This window comes from Elephantulus edwardii, unplaced genomic scaffold (genome assembly GCF_000299155.1).
Source record: "Elephantulus edwardii isolate Elephantulus edwardi_28Jun2011 unplaced genomic scaffold, EleEdw1.0 scaffold00014, whole genome shotgun sequence".
Lineage (NCBI taxonomy): Eukaryota > Metazoa > Chordata > Mammalia > Macroscelidea > Macroscelididae > Elephantulus > Elephantulus edwardii.
In genome coordinates this window covers 26,743,848-26,762,350 of record NW_006399764.1, presented here as the reverse complement: position 1 = coordinate 26,762,350, position 18,503 = coordinate 26,743,848, and the positions used below count along the sequence as shown (strand labels likewise).

Genomic DNA, 18,503 nt, shown 5'->3' with positions numbered 1-18,503 from the left:
GGACCCCAAGAACCACACCTTGATTCACTAGCAAATAGCTGAAAGGGCTTCTCCAAGGATGGTAGTGGCAGAACTGAGGGGGGCAGAGTCTCCAGCCCTCCCTAACCCTTACTTGAGGGTCTGTCCTTTCTTCCTCCACCTCAGGCAAAGGTCTCATCATCCCCTTCACGTCCTCCATCCCCAGCCTCTATCCTAACTTTACAGTTAAGTCCTGTTCCAAAACATACACTCCTGCTTCTAGGACATAGAGAAGGCTCTCTTCAGCTTGATCAAGTCCTTTTCTGAGTAGTCAGCTGCCTCCTGCTCCTTACTGGGCTCTGACTACACGTCGAGTCTTATCTGAAAGCTTCCACTTCCCCTCCCTCACAGCTGTCCCAGCATGCCAGGGATGAAGTATGATCTGCATTTTTTGTTGTCATTTTAACATTCAGACACAGGAGCTAAAGTGTCTGTGTTCAAATCCCAGCTCTTCTGTTCCCATATCTGACCCTGAGAAGTGATTCAACCCCTCTGTCCCTCAGATTCCACATCAAGAAAATATTTTCTGTCTCATGGGATTGCTGGTACAAAACATCCAGGACAGGATTTGGTCAGCATCTTCCATTATGTAGGGACAGGCCACACTGACAAATCCAAACAGCAGCATCTCTGGAAGATGCATGTGATGGCACAAGTGTGTGACAGAGAAGGGGCAATGGGACATTTATCTCAAGGAATTAAAAACACGAGAATTTTTATCCTCAGATATCTACATTATAAAACACACACACACGTCTTAAAGGCATTTAAAGTACTACCATACATTTATGTTAAATATTATATTTTAAAATTGTTTAACAGAATTTATTCTGCATTTTAATATTTTACCATAAAATTCATTATAGAAAAATCTCACACATTTAGAAAACTATAAAAACCATGATTGATGCCACAAATGTTGTGCTTGGTGATTCCACGGGTAGCCGTGACTTCATTTGTCTGTGAAGAATTTACTCTGTTCCTTTCTGGCTTTCTCCAGGCTTTCGAACGTGATCATTCCTCTTGGCAACTGCAACTTACTCTTTTCTGTTTCCAGTATGTTCTCGGCTTCCCCTTAAATAAAGTACAGAAATTAGCAGAGTGACAGAGAGTTCAGCGGAGCTTTATTAGGAAACTGACTCTTGTTGTAAGGACAACTCTGGTCCACTGCTGGAGGCTTATCTGCAAGTCACACAGTATGTCACTCCCTTTGCTCAGGAGAATGATGTCTATCTCAGATGAAACAGTTACGAAGTCTAAAGGCAGACACACAGGTCATGTGAAAGATTTTACTGGACAAAAGATGGTATATTAAAACACAGGAAAGATACAAACTACAATAAGTACTTTCCCCCCTTTGAGCCAGTCGGGATGCTTCATATTAGTTGGGTTTGAGGGTTGTGTGGAGGAAGAGCGACATTCAGACTTTCCTATGACCCTTTCCCTGTACACGGCACAGGCCCAAGAGGCTGGGCCTGCAGCAGGGTTCCCTGGGTGAAATATAGATAACAGTGATGCTGGCTCCCACTGACATTTTAACTTGGGTTCTATATGGAAAATGTATTTCTGGGAATATTTAAGAAGAAATATGATAACCTGCTTTATAGTCCCAGACCTGGTAACAGATTTATTACAGGCCTCAGGGATAGAGCAAGGCCCATCGCAAGGCAGGTAAAGGTGGCAAAGTAATGGCTTGAGGCAACATGGTCGGCAGGGGGGGAGGTTTGAAAAGCGGGGACATGAATCCTCCCAATAGTGGTGAGAATTTGAGGGCCAGCCTGCACTGACAGGCAACTCTAGTTCCCTGGGACACGAGAGGCTGTAGCGGCAACAGCTGCCTCACCCAGCGTGGTAAGAGCTGGGGTAGAGTGAGCACAGCGTGCTAGTGGAAGTTCAGCTCTCAAAGGACGGGGTATTTTTATGTTGTTGTTGTTGTGTGCCGTTGAGTCTAGCAGGTTTTCAGAGGCAGTAGATCATAGGAGAGGAGATTTCCCATCCTTCTCCCATGGAGCAAATCTAGGGTGGATTTGAACTGTGTGCCTTTGGGATTGCAGTGCAGCATCCCACTATGCTACCAATGCTCCCTTTCATTACGCAGGAAAGTTACTTTACTGATTGAGAGTATGCACAGCACACAAGTTACCAATGCCGATATGTATGGTATTCTTAGAAGTTCTGTACAGCAGATTGATTCTGAGGGGATGCTTTCAGTGATTTTTGCTGAGCTCTTATACTTGTAAGCAAACTATGGTTACAATTGATAGGAGAACCTACTTCCCACAGTGACCGATGGTTGATGCTTTTGCTGACATTAGTGAGTAGGACAGAGGTGAAACAATGAAGGTGTGTGCTGGAACTTCACATATTGGAGTATAAACAGCTTTTTTACCGAATCAGATAACAGCTTTTAAATATTCAGAGAACATGTTCTCAAGTTTTTCTTCTCTTCACACCCATCCACACCGAGGTCTGCGGTGACAGCAGCCTCACTTCCTTTGCGTTTAACCCACATTTTGTTCATAAGTGTCTTATGTCTAGACTGTGGGTTAGCAAGCTTTCGTAAAGAGGCAGAGAGGAAGTTCTGCTTTTGATGCCTTACTGTTGCAGTAACTTCTCCGTCACCACAGCAGAAATGTATCCATACACAAAACATAGAAGTGAATAGGCACAGCTATGTTCCAAGAACACTTTAACTGTTGGGAAGCTGACCGGCAAGCCAGTTTATGACCCCTGGCATAGACAGTCAACGGAAGAATAAAGCAGGCTGCCAACGAGACAGCCTCGAAGGCAGAGTTCTAGCTGTACTTTGTTGTATTTGCATATGGCATTTATATTTCTACCATACAGTTAGGGAGCTCTGGTGGCCTAGTGGCAAGAAATTGTGCTGTAATCCCAAAGGCATGTGGTTCGAATTCACCAGCTGCTCCACGGAAGAAGGATGGGCAGTCTCCTGCCATGCAGTTTACTCTCCTGAAAACCTGCTGGAGGGTCAGCTGTAGGTCATTTCTGACTCGATGGCACCCAGCAAGCACCATACGGACAGAAGAAATCGATAGAATCTCCTTGTAGTAAATAGTAAAATAATGATATAGTCATGATTTCTGAGTATTTGGCTTTTTTTAAAAAAATTAAATCTTTTATATAAATTTCTATAATTTAACATTTAATAATATCATTAACATAACTTAGAAAAATCTCTGAGAAATTAGTAACTGGTTCCTATAACTGACTCCAATAAACTAGTTTGTAAGGGTGGAGGGAAGGTGTGGTGCTTGGGAGACTCAGGGCAAAGGTCTTCCCAGAATCTTCACGGCTGAAGAGGTCAGAGGGAGTGCCCCCTGGGCCAGGCAGTGCACACGCTGGGTTCCCAGACACGTACCTTTCATTCTCTGTAGGAGGGTTCCATAGCCCAAATCATACTGGTAGGTGAGGATGAAGCCCAGTGGCACAACAGGAAAGAGGAATGCTGGCTGCTTCTTTTTTATTGCTCTGATGTAAGAAAAGAACAACCTGTAAACATGTATCTCTATACTTGAAGGGAAAAAACCCCTTGTTATTTAGATAAATAGCTTCCATCACATAATTACTTAATTCATTTGCAATTTCTAGAGATAGGATTTTCTTCCCCAGGGCTGGTCACCAGATTCCACTGTTCTCAAGGCCAGAGCCTATCACTTGTTCATGCATATTTGATTTTGAGGCTCAGAATTCTCATTTCTGAAGTGGACAATGATTTATGTCTACTTCTCAGGGAGTGTAGTGATACATTTGTACAGGCTTTACCCTGTTTGGTTGACAAGGAAGTCCTAGCTCTAATTTTAAAAAAATGATGGAAAGAAGAAATCTAAGAACTGTAGACTCATTTGTCAAGGCAGAACTGGCTGGTAGCTCATGCCACGCAACTGGGAGGAGACTGCCCATCTTTCTCCCTCAGAGCTACTGTGGATTTGAACCACCAGAAAGACACAACCTTTGGGTTAATAGGGTTGTTTCCTATGGACCAGGTCATCAGATCTCCCTAAGAAACTAAAGGCAGAATTAAATCTAACCTGATTCTATAGGGTTCAGACAGAACTATGAGGAGGGATTACTTTGTTTATAGATGCACTATATGAAGGTTACTTTGTTTTTTATATACATAGCATGAACAAAAATTCTACTTTTAGCAATAAGAATGATAGGAAATTGGAAACTATAAGGAAAAGAAATTATTCAAGAAAAATGTAAATAATAACATACCCAGCTGTTAGAGAGATGGCTGCAATGCTAAAAAAGGTCCCAAAGTATTTGATGAATTCCCGAGACCACGCCACCTGCATGGCCATCTGTCTTTCTCTCATCTCGTTCTGCATTATTAGCTGCCTCTCCAGCTGGGGACAGAACAGAGAAAGCATGGGTCCTCATTTGTGAATCTGGGATCTAAGCACACAGCTAGGCTTGTTTTCTTTCCAGTGGATTTTCATCTTCAATTGCTTTGACTCCTTTTCTTTTTATTTCAGTAAACTTTAGCTTATTCTTTACATAGTTATTCCCCAGATGCCACTTTGATAGTAAAATCCTTCTGGAATATATACCAAACAAATACCAATATTCTGTTTCTGCTTCCTTCAGTTTTGTATCATCTGGCTTTTATATTCAAGTCCTACATATGTGAGGAAAGAGTGAAGGGCTTTTTACAACACGTATAGATCTCACGGGCTTTTGGTACCACACAGAAATTAATTTTCCTTCTGAATCCATCCAACTAAAAATGGAAACTGATTTGGAGTATTAAGTCTGTATCATTATGAGATATATGATATAGTGGTGGTGACAGTGGTGCTTTGTCTTTGAGCTGTTTTTTGACTCACTGACCCTCGTATAACAGTAGCATCTCCTCTTAGGGGCTCTTGACTGTTATCTTTATAGGAGCAGAGCAGACCCTGAGGTCTTTCTCCCACAGTCACTGAGGAGATTCAGATCACCAACCTTTTGGTTAACAGCCAAGCACTTAACAATTGCACCTCCAAGGTTCCTCGCACAGGTGGTAGAGATGTACTGAGAAAGGACAGAGATTTTAACTGCCCCCTTTTTCTTGTTGCCACAAGTCCTTCCAGCACCGTAGCTGTGGTTTTGATGACTTTGAAGTGGAGGCAGATGCAGCCCAGAACAAAGAGAAGGATGAATTTCTAAATGTGTTACGTGTATTTATAATAGGCAATGTTCTGAAAAAACCAAGTCTAATATTTTGAAAGAGTTGTATTAAGAGACAAAACTTCTTTGTTTTTCATTCCAAAATCTTGTCTCTGCAATCCTTAACAAAATTAGAAAAAGGATTCGTAGTCCCAGGCCTAGAATCAGGAGGGTCAAGGGAGGTTAACATATCCGTTTCTCAGGTCCCTGTCTATGCCTTGTTTTCTGCTGTTGGAAGAAACTGGGAGAGAATGGGAATTAAATGTCAACATCAGTCTTCAATCATGTGCCTTTGTGGGTTTTGTAGCCTCGGACACAGGACAGAAACCTCAAACGGGTTAGGAGGTCAATAGGCTGATTTAAAGGCATTGGTTCTTCTTGGTCTTATTTGTCATGCAACTTTCACGTGCATGTGAAACAACTGAAAAGACCATGGCTTGGATCAAGCGCATCTGCGTTTTTAACTGGACATCCTGGTTCTCTAGCACTTTAAAGGGCTCATTGATGGCAGTTTCCCAAATTTAACCTTTGAAAAAAAATCTTATTTCTTTATTGCTGCAGCTATCATGGGTATTGACTGTGGATGTGAGTAAAATTAAATATGTGACAGCTTTTCTGTTTTGATTTTATCTGTTGGCTCATTTGTGAAGATTTGGTAGCAGGGTCGCTGAGTGAGAATCAGCTCAGCAGCGGCAGTTTGGTTTTTTAGTGGTCAGAGTATAAAATATCCGTGCCTTTCCCTCCAGCTTTCACACCCAGGAAAGCAGAGACATAGTCTGTGTGATCACAGACGTGCACAAATTGTTCAGTACAAGCATTCTTTGTAATAGATTCCTCACAATAAGTGGCAGGTTAAATAAATTACAATGTGCTTTTTCTGGATATGGGCTTTAAAACAATAAGAATAAACAACAGCAACTCATCGCACAGAAGTAGTATCTAATGTTTACAGAGTACTACACTTAAGTGACAGATCATTGTTCTGTTAGCTCATTTAGTCACAAAACTCTAGGTTGTGGTATGAGCCCGGTCATGAGATCTCATTTTTCCAGGAAAGACCATTCTGATGCTTTTAAGAAGGGTGATCACCCATTCTCATTTTCCATATTCCTTTCCCTTTGTTGAAATTTTACCCTTAAGCACATTGTACAGTTCACTTTTGGGTTTTATTCATATCTCTCTTTCCTGCTTCTAGAATGTAGTCTTCACATCTACAGTAAGGTTTGTTCTATTTAGCTCATGCTGTGTCCTTGATGCCTAGACCAGTGTTTGATGCAAAACATGTGCACAGTATTTTTTAAATTAATCAATATTTTTGTGTTAATTTTATGTTATGTTATTTGAATGAGGCTACAGATCTGCTGAGCAGAAGAAATGGGATTTCAACCAAGAAAGACTGACTCAAAGTCAAGTCTTAACCACAATAACTTCCCTTTCTCTCTGGAGGAAACTACACGGGGGCACCACGTATTAGGTCCTGGTTTTGGTATCACTGAAGGGAAAAGTTTACTTCAACAGAATTATCTGTGGAAGAAAAGACAAGCTGTATAGAAATAAGCTGAAGAGAGACTGGCAGTCTTGAGCATGGTGTGAAAAGATTTCAGGTCATGATGGGAGTCAGTGAGGACACTGGTTAGAAATGCAGAACTCTTACCTCACTGCACATTTGATAACCACCACTGCCCTCACAAACAGCTGCACAAAAACTAAGATGGGAAAAGTCAGGGAGAAACCAGCACGGAATGAGTCTAATTAATGTCAGTCCCTTCCCCACCACAAAAGGCCTAGCATTGAGACCCGTAGATGAAAAGAAAGTAATTTTACTAAATGATTTATTAATATTTGTTATTATTCAAGTTAAGGTGTCTTAATGACAGAAACAGTCAAATAGAGGGGACATGAGATAAAAAAATGACAAGGAAGAGGTAAGCTAAAATGGAAGCTTCCAAATTTCACTCCCAACAATACCGAAAGCCTCTGGAAGGTCTGGAGAAAGGTAAAGAACACAGGATAGTCATTATTTCTACAATGCATAGTTTTGCTTGAGTAAATATTTTAAATAAATATTTTTAAATCCATGAAATAACTATTAAACTAAATTAAATAACTTTTATGAGAACTTTTAGACTTGCTTAAATATTTGATTGTCTCAAAGAGCTTGTTAGTCTGTGGCTTCTCAACAAAATTACTTAGGACGTCAGGAACCCCTTCATATTTCAAATACCCGGTGTGGTTATTTTGGAGAAGGCAAAGGGCAGCAGGGTCTGTGATTAGTCTTGTATACAGAAGCAATCTCAGAGACAGAAAAGGTAGAGAAGAAAGAAAAGCAGCAAAAATTCTAGAGGGGCTAGAATCTCAAAATGTGGTCGGTCTGTAGGTAAAAAGAAATAGAAATTGTTGAGAGGCAGCTCCTCAGGGGCTCTCAAACTGCTGCATGCCTGGTGAGCAAAGGCACTAGTGCCACGGTGGAGACATTCTGGCCGAAAGCAAAGAAGCTGTATTATGAACACAAGCACTGTGGGGCCCCAGAGAACTGTGACCCTGCTCTTGTCATTGGGGAGCTTTCTAATTCACTCCAGCCTTCACCTTGTCCTTCTGAAACCTGCCCACCTTCCAGGTTCACTGCCTGCGTTTAGGCATTCCCATCTTCCTCCCTCATAGTCACTCTCTGGGATCACTCTTCATGAACATAAGATACAGTTCGTCCTGGAGAGGGTGAAGCCAGGCTGCTCCCTGGAGGCAAGGATTCTGAAGCTCCATCTGACATACTTCGGACATGTTGCAAGGCAGAATCAGCCCTTGGAGAGGGACGTCATGCTTGGGAGGATTGAGGGACAGGACAGGACAGGAGAGGAGAGGAAGATCGTCGGTGAGATGGATTGATTCTGTCATTGGGATAATGGGGGTAGGTGTGTTGGAGACAATACGATTGGCGCAGGATAGAGCAGGGTTTAGGGCTCTTGTACATAGGATCGCTGTGAGTTGCAGGCTACTTGATGGCACATAACAATGACAACAACAACAAAGACATACTATTGTGATACTAGGCCAGCACGGAGCAAGCCTGGAGGGAGTGGCAGGCAACAACGTTAGTTCAGGTCAAGGGCAGGTTCACACAAGAGTAGCTGACTTGAGAGTCATCTGGAGAATTTGTTAAAAGCGGGTTCTGACTTGTTAACACTAGGGGAGGGGGGCACATGAGTCTTTATTTCGAGCAAGGTTCAATGCTGATGTTTTTAGAACAGAGACTACACTGGGATTTCAGAGAATAGTGTCTTCTAAGTCTTTGTAAGAACTACGGCTTTCATTCTGAAGGAAATGAGAAAGTGCTGGAGGATTCTGAGCAAGACATTCTGTAGACTGGACATTCTAACAGCATCAGTCTCACTTCTCCTCCAAGAATGCAATATGCTCAAAAGAAAGGAGTATCGCTCCTTGCGGCAGCAGTATTCCTAACAGAACCAGTGCAGGATCACGCCATAGGATCAGCAGCAACAGACTAGATAAATCCATCATGGTATATGCATATCAGGGACTGTGCCAAAGCATGGCAAAAGAGGAATTATTGTTACAATCAACAATGCGGATCACTCTTACAGACAATATTTAGTGAGAGAAAAAAATAGAGACAAAGGCAAATATAGTGACTGATTCCATATACAAGGAAGAGTAACTAGGCTTACAGGGTAGAGTCTTTAGCAGTAGAAGGGGAAGGAGGAAAATTACCTGAGGGCTGGAAATTTTCTAGAGATTGACCAGGGGTGATTATACAGGTAGTAATTTGAATTGCTCCTTTAAGACTTGCATACCTCATAGTTTATTGTATTTTAATATAAAAAAAGGGAAATTATAAAGGAACAGGTTTAGAAAGAGAGAACAGTTATAGGAGACTATAGCAGTAACACAAGCAGGAGATGAGGTTTGGAACAGGACAGTAGTGAAGAGGAGGCTGGCTGCTGGGTATGCTTGGGATTTAGAGCTAAACACGGGAGACTGGACAGGAGAGAGAAGTGTGAGAGCTGATGAAGAGCCGCCTCCCAGATTTCTGGCCTCATCACAGCACAGTGTGCGTTTTCAGAGGACCCAATGACTTCAGGACCAGCATATTCAGTGGGATGATGGGGGACAGCGGTGTTTTGGGTCATGTTAGTTTGAGGTGTTTGCTTTTACTCAAGTGGACGTGTTATATAGGCAACTTAGAATTAAGGATAGCGTACACACTGACCTCAGTAAAGGATATGGACCACGTATGCCTGAGAGGAGGGCTCAGAGATGCTCTGAACATGTCATGGTGACGACTGGCCATGTCTGTGCGTTAGACAATGCTCATGTTTTCCTGTGGTCTAGTAGGACTCTAGAGTGGCTTGGCTGTTTGCAGCGGTTGGGCCTTGCTCCCTATCAGTTACAGTATGGCCTGCGCATGTTGGGAATCTTTGGAATGGCTTATGTTCTACAGGAGAACGTGAAGGCTTAGCTGTGTTGGCCTCCTCCTGGCTACCAGGGACACATTTCTGAGTATATAAAAATAGCATGTGCTTTGATTAGGTGATTGTGTGACTTCTGGAAGGCATTTATATTTTTTTCCCCCTGACAATATCTTAGTACTGAGTCATCAGGGAGAGGTGGCAGGGAGGAAGGGAACCCTGATTGTTTAGGCATGCATGTGTCTATCCTCTCTGCCTTGAAGACACTCTGCTCTTTGTAAGTTCTCAGAAGGGGATAGGAATGTGGTGGGTGACGCAAACTGAGCCAAGGGAAGAAAGCAAGAAGAGGTGGGTGTTGCATGTGGCCCCTGGAGCGAAGTGATCCTGGCACCTACTTGACAATATGACAAGCATAGCCTTTTCCCTAGTGACCACTGGCCACTGTGGTGACTGTGTGGAGATGCCAGTCTCAAAGGAAGTCAAATTTACCCTCACTGCCCGAGGAGAAATGTCAACTAAGAGTTAGGAACAGCACAGGATCTCCAAGGGACTGAAATAGAAGAACTCGATCGACATTTCTCAAGCTGAAGGAACTAAAGAACAGATTCAAGCCTCAACTTGCAGTACTTAAAGATTGATTTATGAACAGAACATTGAATCATCCCAGAAGCATTAAAGGAAGATAGAATGAATACAGAGTCACAGTACCAAAAAGAATTGGTGACACATTAGAATTTAATGGAACATATGATCAAGAGGCAATGGTAATAAAGGAAAAAGTTCAAGTTGCTCTGAAGAAATTGGCAAAAAACAAGGCCCCTTGGAAGTGACAGAATGCTGACTTACATATTTCTACACGCAGATGCAGTCCTGGACATGTTCACCAGGTCGTAAAAAAAAAAAATCGGAGGACAACTACTTGGCCAGCTGACTGAAAGAGATCCATATTTATTCCCATTCCAAAAAAAAGGTGACCTGACAGAGTATGGAAATTATCGAACAGTCCTTATTATCACACTCGAGCAAAGTCCTGGTCCAGAAATGACAGCACATGCAGGAACAGCACATCACCAGAGAACTGTCCAAAATAGAAGTCAGGTTTAGAAGAGGCCGTGGCACTGAGGACATCATAGCCAATGCCAGATGGATCCTGGCTGAAAGCAGAGAGGAGCAGAGGAATGGTCTGACTGTGCTTCATTGACTATGAAGCATCTGACTACATAGGCATCTGACTACACGGATCACAACCAATTGTGGCTGACCTTGAGAAAAATAGGAATCCCAGAACAGCCTACTGCGCTCATAGAAAACCTATAATGGGACCAGGAAACAGTCATCTAAACAGTGCAAAGAAAAGCTGCATGGCTCAAAATCAGAAAAGGAGTTTGTCAGTGATGTGGTGATGTGTCCTGTCTCCATACCTTTTCAATCTATATGGGGAACAGTTCATTTGGAAGGCTGGACTTTATGAGGAAGAATGTGGCATCAGGACTGGAGGAAGACTCATCTTCAACCTGCATTATGCAAATGACACAATCTTGCTTGCTGAAGCAGAAGAGGACCTGACGGTTAAGAACAGTAGTCTTCAATATAGATTGAAGCTCAACATCAAGAAAACAGATTCTCACCACTAGGCCAATTGACAGCATCATGATAGATGGAAGAAGACATTGAGATTGTTAACCATTTCATCTTGTTTGGCTCCACAGTCAACTCTTGGCAGCAAGCAGCACTCAGGAAATCAAAAGATGAATTGCACTAGGAAAATCCGCTGTCAGGGAGCTCTCCAGAGTGCTGAAGAGCAAAGATGTTAGTCTAGAGATTAAAGTGTGCCTGATACAGGCCATAGTCTTCGCAATCAATTGCTATTTATTAGAGAGCTAGACAATAAGTATGGGTAACAGAAGAATTGATGCCTTTGAGCTGTGATGCTGGATTGAACATTCCATGAACTGTCAAGAGTACAAATAGGCTTGTCCTGGAGATGGTGAAACCGAGTTGCTCTTTGGAGGCTAGGATTTTGAAGCTCCATCTTTCCTACTTGGACATGTTGCCCAGAGGGCCCGGTCCTTAGAGAAGGACATCATGTTTGGAAAGGTGAAGGAAGACCACAGAAGAGGAAGGCCCTGGATGAGATGGATTGCCACAGTGACTGGGGTATGGGGGGCAGGTGTGTCGGAGACAGTGAGACAAGCTCAGGGGAGGGCAAAGTTCAGAGCTATTGTGCATAAAGTCGTAGTTGACTCAATGGTACGTAACAACAAACAACATGTTTTAGTAAGTTTCAGAGTCTTGTCTAATATTCATTTTGGTCTTTTGTTTCCTGTCTTTGTAATGATCATTTGTTTTCTTCACTGACAATATCCTTGATGTCCTACCATAACTTAGCTGGTCTTCAGTCATTACTGTTGAATACATCAAATCTATTCTTGAGATGGCTTTTTTTAGGACATACTCAAGGTTGTATGTATTTTGGTTCTCACGGACTTGGTTACATTTTCTTCCGTTTCAGTTGGAACTTGCACATGAGTAATCGATGGTTTTTCCATAGTCAGCCCTTGGCCTAATTTCGACTGCTGATACTGAACTTCTCCAACAGTTCTTTCCACAGAGGAAGTCACTCTGATTCCTGTGTAGTCTGTCAGATGAGGTCCATGTGTAAGAGTACTGTTCATGGTTGGTTTGTATTTTTAAAAAGGTATTTGCAATGAATAACTTACTGATTGTGCAAAATTTTATCATTTGATCTCATCCTGTCTTATTTCTGTCACTAAGTCCATATCCTTCAATATGGATTAAAACCCAATAGCAAGAAAATAAATATCCTTACCACTCAGGCAATAGGCACATCATCATAGATGGAGAAAAGATAGAAACTGTCAGTTATTTCTTCTTAACGTGGATCCACAATCAACAATCTTGGTACTAGCAGTCAGGAAATCAGGAGACTTGTTGCACTGGGAAAGTCTGCAGTCGGGGACCTCTCCAAAGTGCTGAAGAGGGAATGTCAGTTTAAACACTTAGGCAAGCCTGATTCAAGCAATGGTCTTTTCAGTTACTTCCTATGCATCTGAGAGTTGGACAGTGAATAAAGATGATGGAAGAAATATTGATACCTTTGTGTTGTGCTGTGTTGGAAACAGTACTGAAAATGTCTTGGAGAATGCAGCAATGCACCCCTTAGAGGGAAGGATGGTGAAACCCCATCTTACATATTAAGGGTATGTTGTTAGGAGGGACAGGTCCTTTAAAAAGGACATCATGCTCAGAAAAGTGGAGGATCACTGAAAGAGGAAGACCCTCAACGAAATGGACTGACATAGTGACTCCATCAATGGGCTCCCGTACATCAGAGATGCTGCAGACGGCACAGGACAGCGCAGGGTTCAGATCCATCGTTCACAGGGTCTCCATGACTCATGCTCTCCTTGATGGCCCCTAAGAATAACAGTCCTCCTTCATTTCTAACGTCTGCATTCCAGTCATGCGTTATTATACATGCACACTGACTGCATGTTTCATTCATTTCAGGTCAAAATCCATCATTCACAGCACTGTATCTTGAAATGTTCTTTTTTTCTATGGCAGATTTGTATTTTCTTTGGGAGCCCATGAGACACCAAGAATCTGTGCCAACACCACCACAATCAGGCATTGATTTTTATACATGCTTATATGCAACATAAAATATGGAAATTGATATCAAATATTTAGGAAACAAATTGTTTTTATCCAGTGCTTACTATAGAAAGAGTGCTTTAAATCTCTGTCAGAGTCTTCAGAATGGAAATCTTTCTTTTAAAGCTGTACTTTCACTTATAGATACACGTTGTGATTTCCTCCTTTTCTTCTTTCCTTATCTCAGCACGAGAGGATTAGCCAGACTCAGATCAGCCGAGGCCACGGACCCTGCTCCTGTCCACCAGGCCCCGCTGGTAGGGGCCTCTTCTGGGTGTAGGGAGGCTGCCTGGGCTCCATCTGCAGGTAGGTCACTTGGTGTGGCTCCCCTGGAATGAGAAGTTTGCTTTCCCGAACTGTGCTTGCTTCTCTTGAACGAAATGAGTATCTTGAATGAAGTGAGTCCATGATTCAAATGCAATCCCAGGAGGTTCTGCACCGCGTGGATCACTCACTAACTCAAGCAAGAGGGTTTTTGAAAATTCAGAGCTCCTTATCTTTTCTTTTCATCCTGCATAGAAGATTGTGCATTATTTTATGTATACCAAGTGACTGTATCTTTTTGTTTTCTAAATATACCTCTGTACCTTACTCCAAGCACTAACAAAAGACCCAGAGGTCACAGCCCTGTTGAGAGGTGTTCTTCCCCACTCTCCAGTCTGTTTCTGTACGCACTGAGATGTGAACGGAGCACTTGCTCACTGGCCGACTCATCTTTCGGAGGATCATAACGGCTTTTGCTGCACAGCTGGAAGCCTGCAATCTCTTCTCCTTTACGCATCGCAGCTGCCTTGTAGTTGCTGCACTTTGCTTCCTCGTGCTTCACAGATACTGTCTTTTTTTTTTTTTTTTTAGTGCTGAGTATGTCTATTGGCACCAATTTTCCAATAGCATGTGCTCACTTCACGCCTCTCTGTATCATTTTGGAATTCCCACACTATTTTGAAACTTTTTATGTCATCACACACTTCATTACCTACAGTGCAGGGAGCTCTGGCAGGCTAGTGGTAAGGAGTTTAGCTGCAATCCCTTAGACACACAGCTCAAATCTACCAGCTGCTCTGAGGGAAAAGGGTGGACATATCTTTCCAAGCAATTTACTGTCTCTGAAAATCACCTCCCATGCAATTTACTGTCTCTGAAAACCCCTTGAAGGGTCAGCTGTGGGCCGGTTGCAATTCGACAACACTCAATAACAACAGTGTGACCGTAAGTGGGAACCCAAGCATTCATGTGACTGGCTGTGCCGTGCTAATAGTTTTACTGCAGTGATCAGGAACTGAACCCTAACATCTCTGAAGTCTGCTGTTGTTAGCTGCCATCACCTGGAGTCTGAATCAGAGGGAGACTGGGTACAACAGAACACGACACCATCCCCACAATCGCTGCTGGGCTGGAGCCCATTGCTGGAGCCACAGTCTTGTCTGTCTCGTTGAAGCTTTCCTTTTCCACTGACGCTCAACCTCACAAAGCATGATGCCTTTCTCCAGGGACTGGCCTCCCCTAAAAATACACCCAAAGGACACCAGCCAAGTCTTGCCATCCTCCCTTTGAAAGGGCAGTCTGACAGCAATATAAAGTTTGTATAGGTTTGCCATCTAGTGGCCAGTTCCGAAAGTTGTTTTCCCTGAGTAATAACTTGTTAACTGAGGACAGCCACCCATCCGCCAGCCTTCATAAGAGAGCTTACAAAAAGCTGAGCGAACCTGGAGTTTGTTGATAATGTGGTAACAACAGTATAATTAGTCATTTATAGGCAAGGATTCTGGGGCTTCGTCTGGCATACTTTGGACATGTTGCAAGGAGAGACAGGTCTTTAGAGAGGGACATCATGCTGGGTAGAGTAGAGGGACAGCACAGGAGGGGAAGATCCCCTATGAGGTGGATTGATTCAGTGACTGGGGTAATCGGGATGGGTGTGTCAGAGGCAATGCGATTGGAACAGGATAGAGCAGGGTTTAGGGCTGTTGCACACAGGGTCGCTATGAGTCGCAAACGACTCCACAGCACATAACAACAACAACAACAACATAGGCCATTGTCTTTTCAATCACTGGCTATGCTGCTGAGAGCTGGACAGTGAATAAGCAGGACAGAAGAGGAACAATGACAACAACAACACTTAAGCCAAGAAGTAAAGCCAAAGTAGCGAATTAAAAAGCAGAAGTCTTTTTTTTTCATTTAAAAAAAATTTTTATAATGATTTATTTACAGAGTTTGAATACCTTGTTTTTCACAAAAGATTCTTCCCATTTTCTTCACGCCTCCGTCAAATTGCACAACCGTATGACTAACACCGCCCCCTCATCCTCACCCCTCTGCTTCCACCCTCCCACCTCCCTTGGATCCTCATACTCATTCTACAATAATGGTTTTATGCTGTATTTGTCCTTATGGGACTGTGTTAGTTCATTTGGCATAATGCTTTCCAATCCCTCCCAAGTTAGGTAGTGATTTACAAAATCACTGTTCCTACACACTGCGTAGTATTCCATTATATGAATGTACCACAACTTCTCAATCCATTTGTTTGTGGTTGGACATCTGGGCTGTTTCCATGTTTTTGCGATGGTGAATTAAAAAAAAAAAATAGCAAGAATCTTTATTTGAGGCTTTTGATAAATTTTGGTTAGTATCCAGAGATTGATTTAAATTCAGTGGTAACTTACTACTAATTCAGATCTAATGGAATGTGGTTGTTACGGGCTATCCAGTTAAGACAACTCACAGTGACTCTATGAACAACAGACCTGAACTCTGTCCTCTCCTGCACCGTCTTCAACATCTCGGACACACTTGAGCCCATTGCTATAGTGACTGCGTCAGTCCATCTTGATGAGGGTCTTCCTCTCTTTTGCTGACCCTCTACCTTTCCAAGCATGATGTCCCTCTGCAAGCAAGTGCCTTTCCTAGCAGTATGCTCAAAAGTATGTGAGACGAAGCTCTGTCAGCCTTGTCTTCCAGCACGATCTGTAGGAACTGGTGCTGCTAACCCAAAGGTTGCTTTCCTCTGGCAATCTGAATCCTCTAGCAGCTCCTTGACAGAAAAAGATGGGCAATTTCTTCCTGTGTGATGTGCGACCTTAGAAACCCAAGGCACAGTCAGCTATGCGTCGGTCTGACTCGACAGTAATGAGAGAGAATTTAGTGCTGACTGAAAGCTTAATTGGGGCCATCCCCACCAGATTATATTATTTGCAAACATACCTGAAGTCGAGCATTTACGAGCATAAACTCTTGCTGATTTTTCATGTTTTCATTCATTGATTTAGAAAATATAAATCCCATCTTGACCTAAAATGTAAAAAGTAAAGATATTAGAATAATATAAGCAATACGCTTCCCAGGATCACCGTATGAGCTGCTTTTGGTTACCGTGAATTTAAGAAAAGGTAAAGAAAGAAAAAAAGGTTCTGAGCCAGGAGCCTAATTTGGGTTTAGTTCCTGTTCCTCACTAGGGTTCTGAACCAACATTTATCTACCCATGACCAGCCGGGTGGACCCGAGGACTGCACAAGTCTTTTCCTGCACCAAAAGCAAAAGGCGCTGTGATTCATGATTTTCATCCCTGCTGGAAATCTTGGTTTTCTGAATCCCGGTGTCTACAGATCCATACTATTAATTTTGGTCTTACTTTAAAGACTATAAGTTGCACTAGTTCCAAGTCTTGGTATTTTTGGTTGTTTCCTGTGCATCATCTGAAACTTGGACAGTGAGTTAAAATGACAGAAAAATTGATGCCTTTGGATTGTGAATATCCCATGGAGCACCAGAAGACGACACAAATCTGACTTGGAGGAAGTACAATCAGGGTGCTTCTTTGGTAAAACTTCATCTCACATCCTCTGGGTGTGTTATCAGAAGCAGCCAGTCCTTGGAAGAAGAACACTGTGAAGTTCCTAAGTGGGCTGGCAATTGAGGATGGGCTGCTGTTATGTGTCTTCGAGTCAAACTTACTGATAGCTGGTGCTCCAGAAAATTTTCAGAGGCTTTAAATCACACAGGAGAAGAATGCCCATCTGTCTTCTGGGGATCAGCTGGTGGATTCGAACCACATGCTCTTGGGTTGGCAGTACAACTCCTTACCCACTAGGCTACCAGAGCTCCCTTAAGGGTAGACTAGAAACCCAGTTTTGTTCTTAATCCAGTCAGACAGGGGCAGAGGGCCTTAAATTCATTGCTGATTTTTTCTTTCAGAAACCTGCAGGACTTAGGCCAAAGTTCTAGACATTGGTAGTTGCTTTGGGAAAGGCTGCTAGCAGGCACCTCTCCAGAGTGCAAAAAAGCAATGATGTCAGTTTAGAGACTAAGGTGTGCCTGATCCAGACCACGGTCTTCTCGATTGCTTGCTATGCATCAGAGAGCAGGGCAATTACTTGGATGACAGAAGAATCAATGCCTTTGAATTTTGGTGCTGAAGAAGAGTATTGAACATACCATGGACTACCAAGAGAACAAACAGGTCTGTCCTAGAGAAGGCGAAACTAAGTTGTTCCTTGGAGGCAAGGGTTTTGAAACTCTGTCTCACCTTCCTTGAGCATACTGCCAGAAGGAAACAGCCTTGGAGAAGGACATGACGCTTGGAAAGGTAAAAGGTCGGCGCAGGAGAAGATGATCCTGTGGCTGTGGCAATGGGGTCAGATGCATCAGAGGTAGTGAGGTTGGCTCAGAATAGGACAGAGCTCAGAGCTATTGTCCAGAGGGTCACCATATTCACAACAGCAACTCCAGCAACTCTCCTCAATAATGTTGCCACCACCTTTTTTCTTTGGGTTGCAACGGCTGTCAAGCCATGTTACTGAAGCTCAAGTCAAGAGTGACCGACCTTAATGCTTTACATTGAGGATCACGGTGTTCAGAAGGAACCCCAGAGTTCCTGTCTGCCACACCCTCACCAGAAAATCCCGGGTTCTAGCTAATGGGGAAGCAGATGGGTTCCCTGGCTATGGATGCTGCCTACCTGCAGTTACAGTGGCCTCTGAGCCTGGGAAGCTTCAAGGATGTGCAGGGGACTAAACCGCTAAACCTCTCTCTGGTGAGAAGCTGTGTATTGGGAGGCAGAGGCACTGACCAGCCAGCCAGAGACAAACCTGGGAGATAGAGCAATCTGTACCTTTGAGTTTTGGTGCTGGAGAATACTATGGACTACCAAGAGAACAAACAGGTCTGTCTTAGAGAAGGTGAAACCAAGTTGTTCTTGGAGGCAAGGAC

General features: G+C 43.0%; 1 protein-coding gene across 1 annotated transcript; it reads right to left on the bottom strand.

Annotated features, from left to right (window-relative positions):
- Positions 1-970: 970 nt before the first annotated feature.
- Positions 971-16,580, bottom strand: PLGRKT (plasminogen receptor, C-terminal lysine transmembrane protein). The gene is made up of 4 exons (XM_006881312.1): positions 16,500-16,580; positions 4,258-4,388; positions 3,398-3,507; positions 971-1,092 (listed from the first exon to the last, which is right to left on the bottom strand). Exons 1-4 carry the CDS (start codon positions 16,578-16,580, stop codon positions 971-973), a joined length of 444 nt encoding a protein of 147 aa, XP_006881374.1.
- Between the last annotated feature and the right edge of the window lie 1,923 nt (positions 16,581-18,503).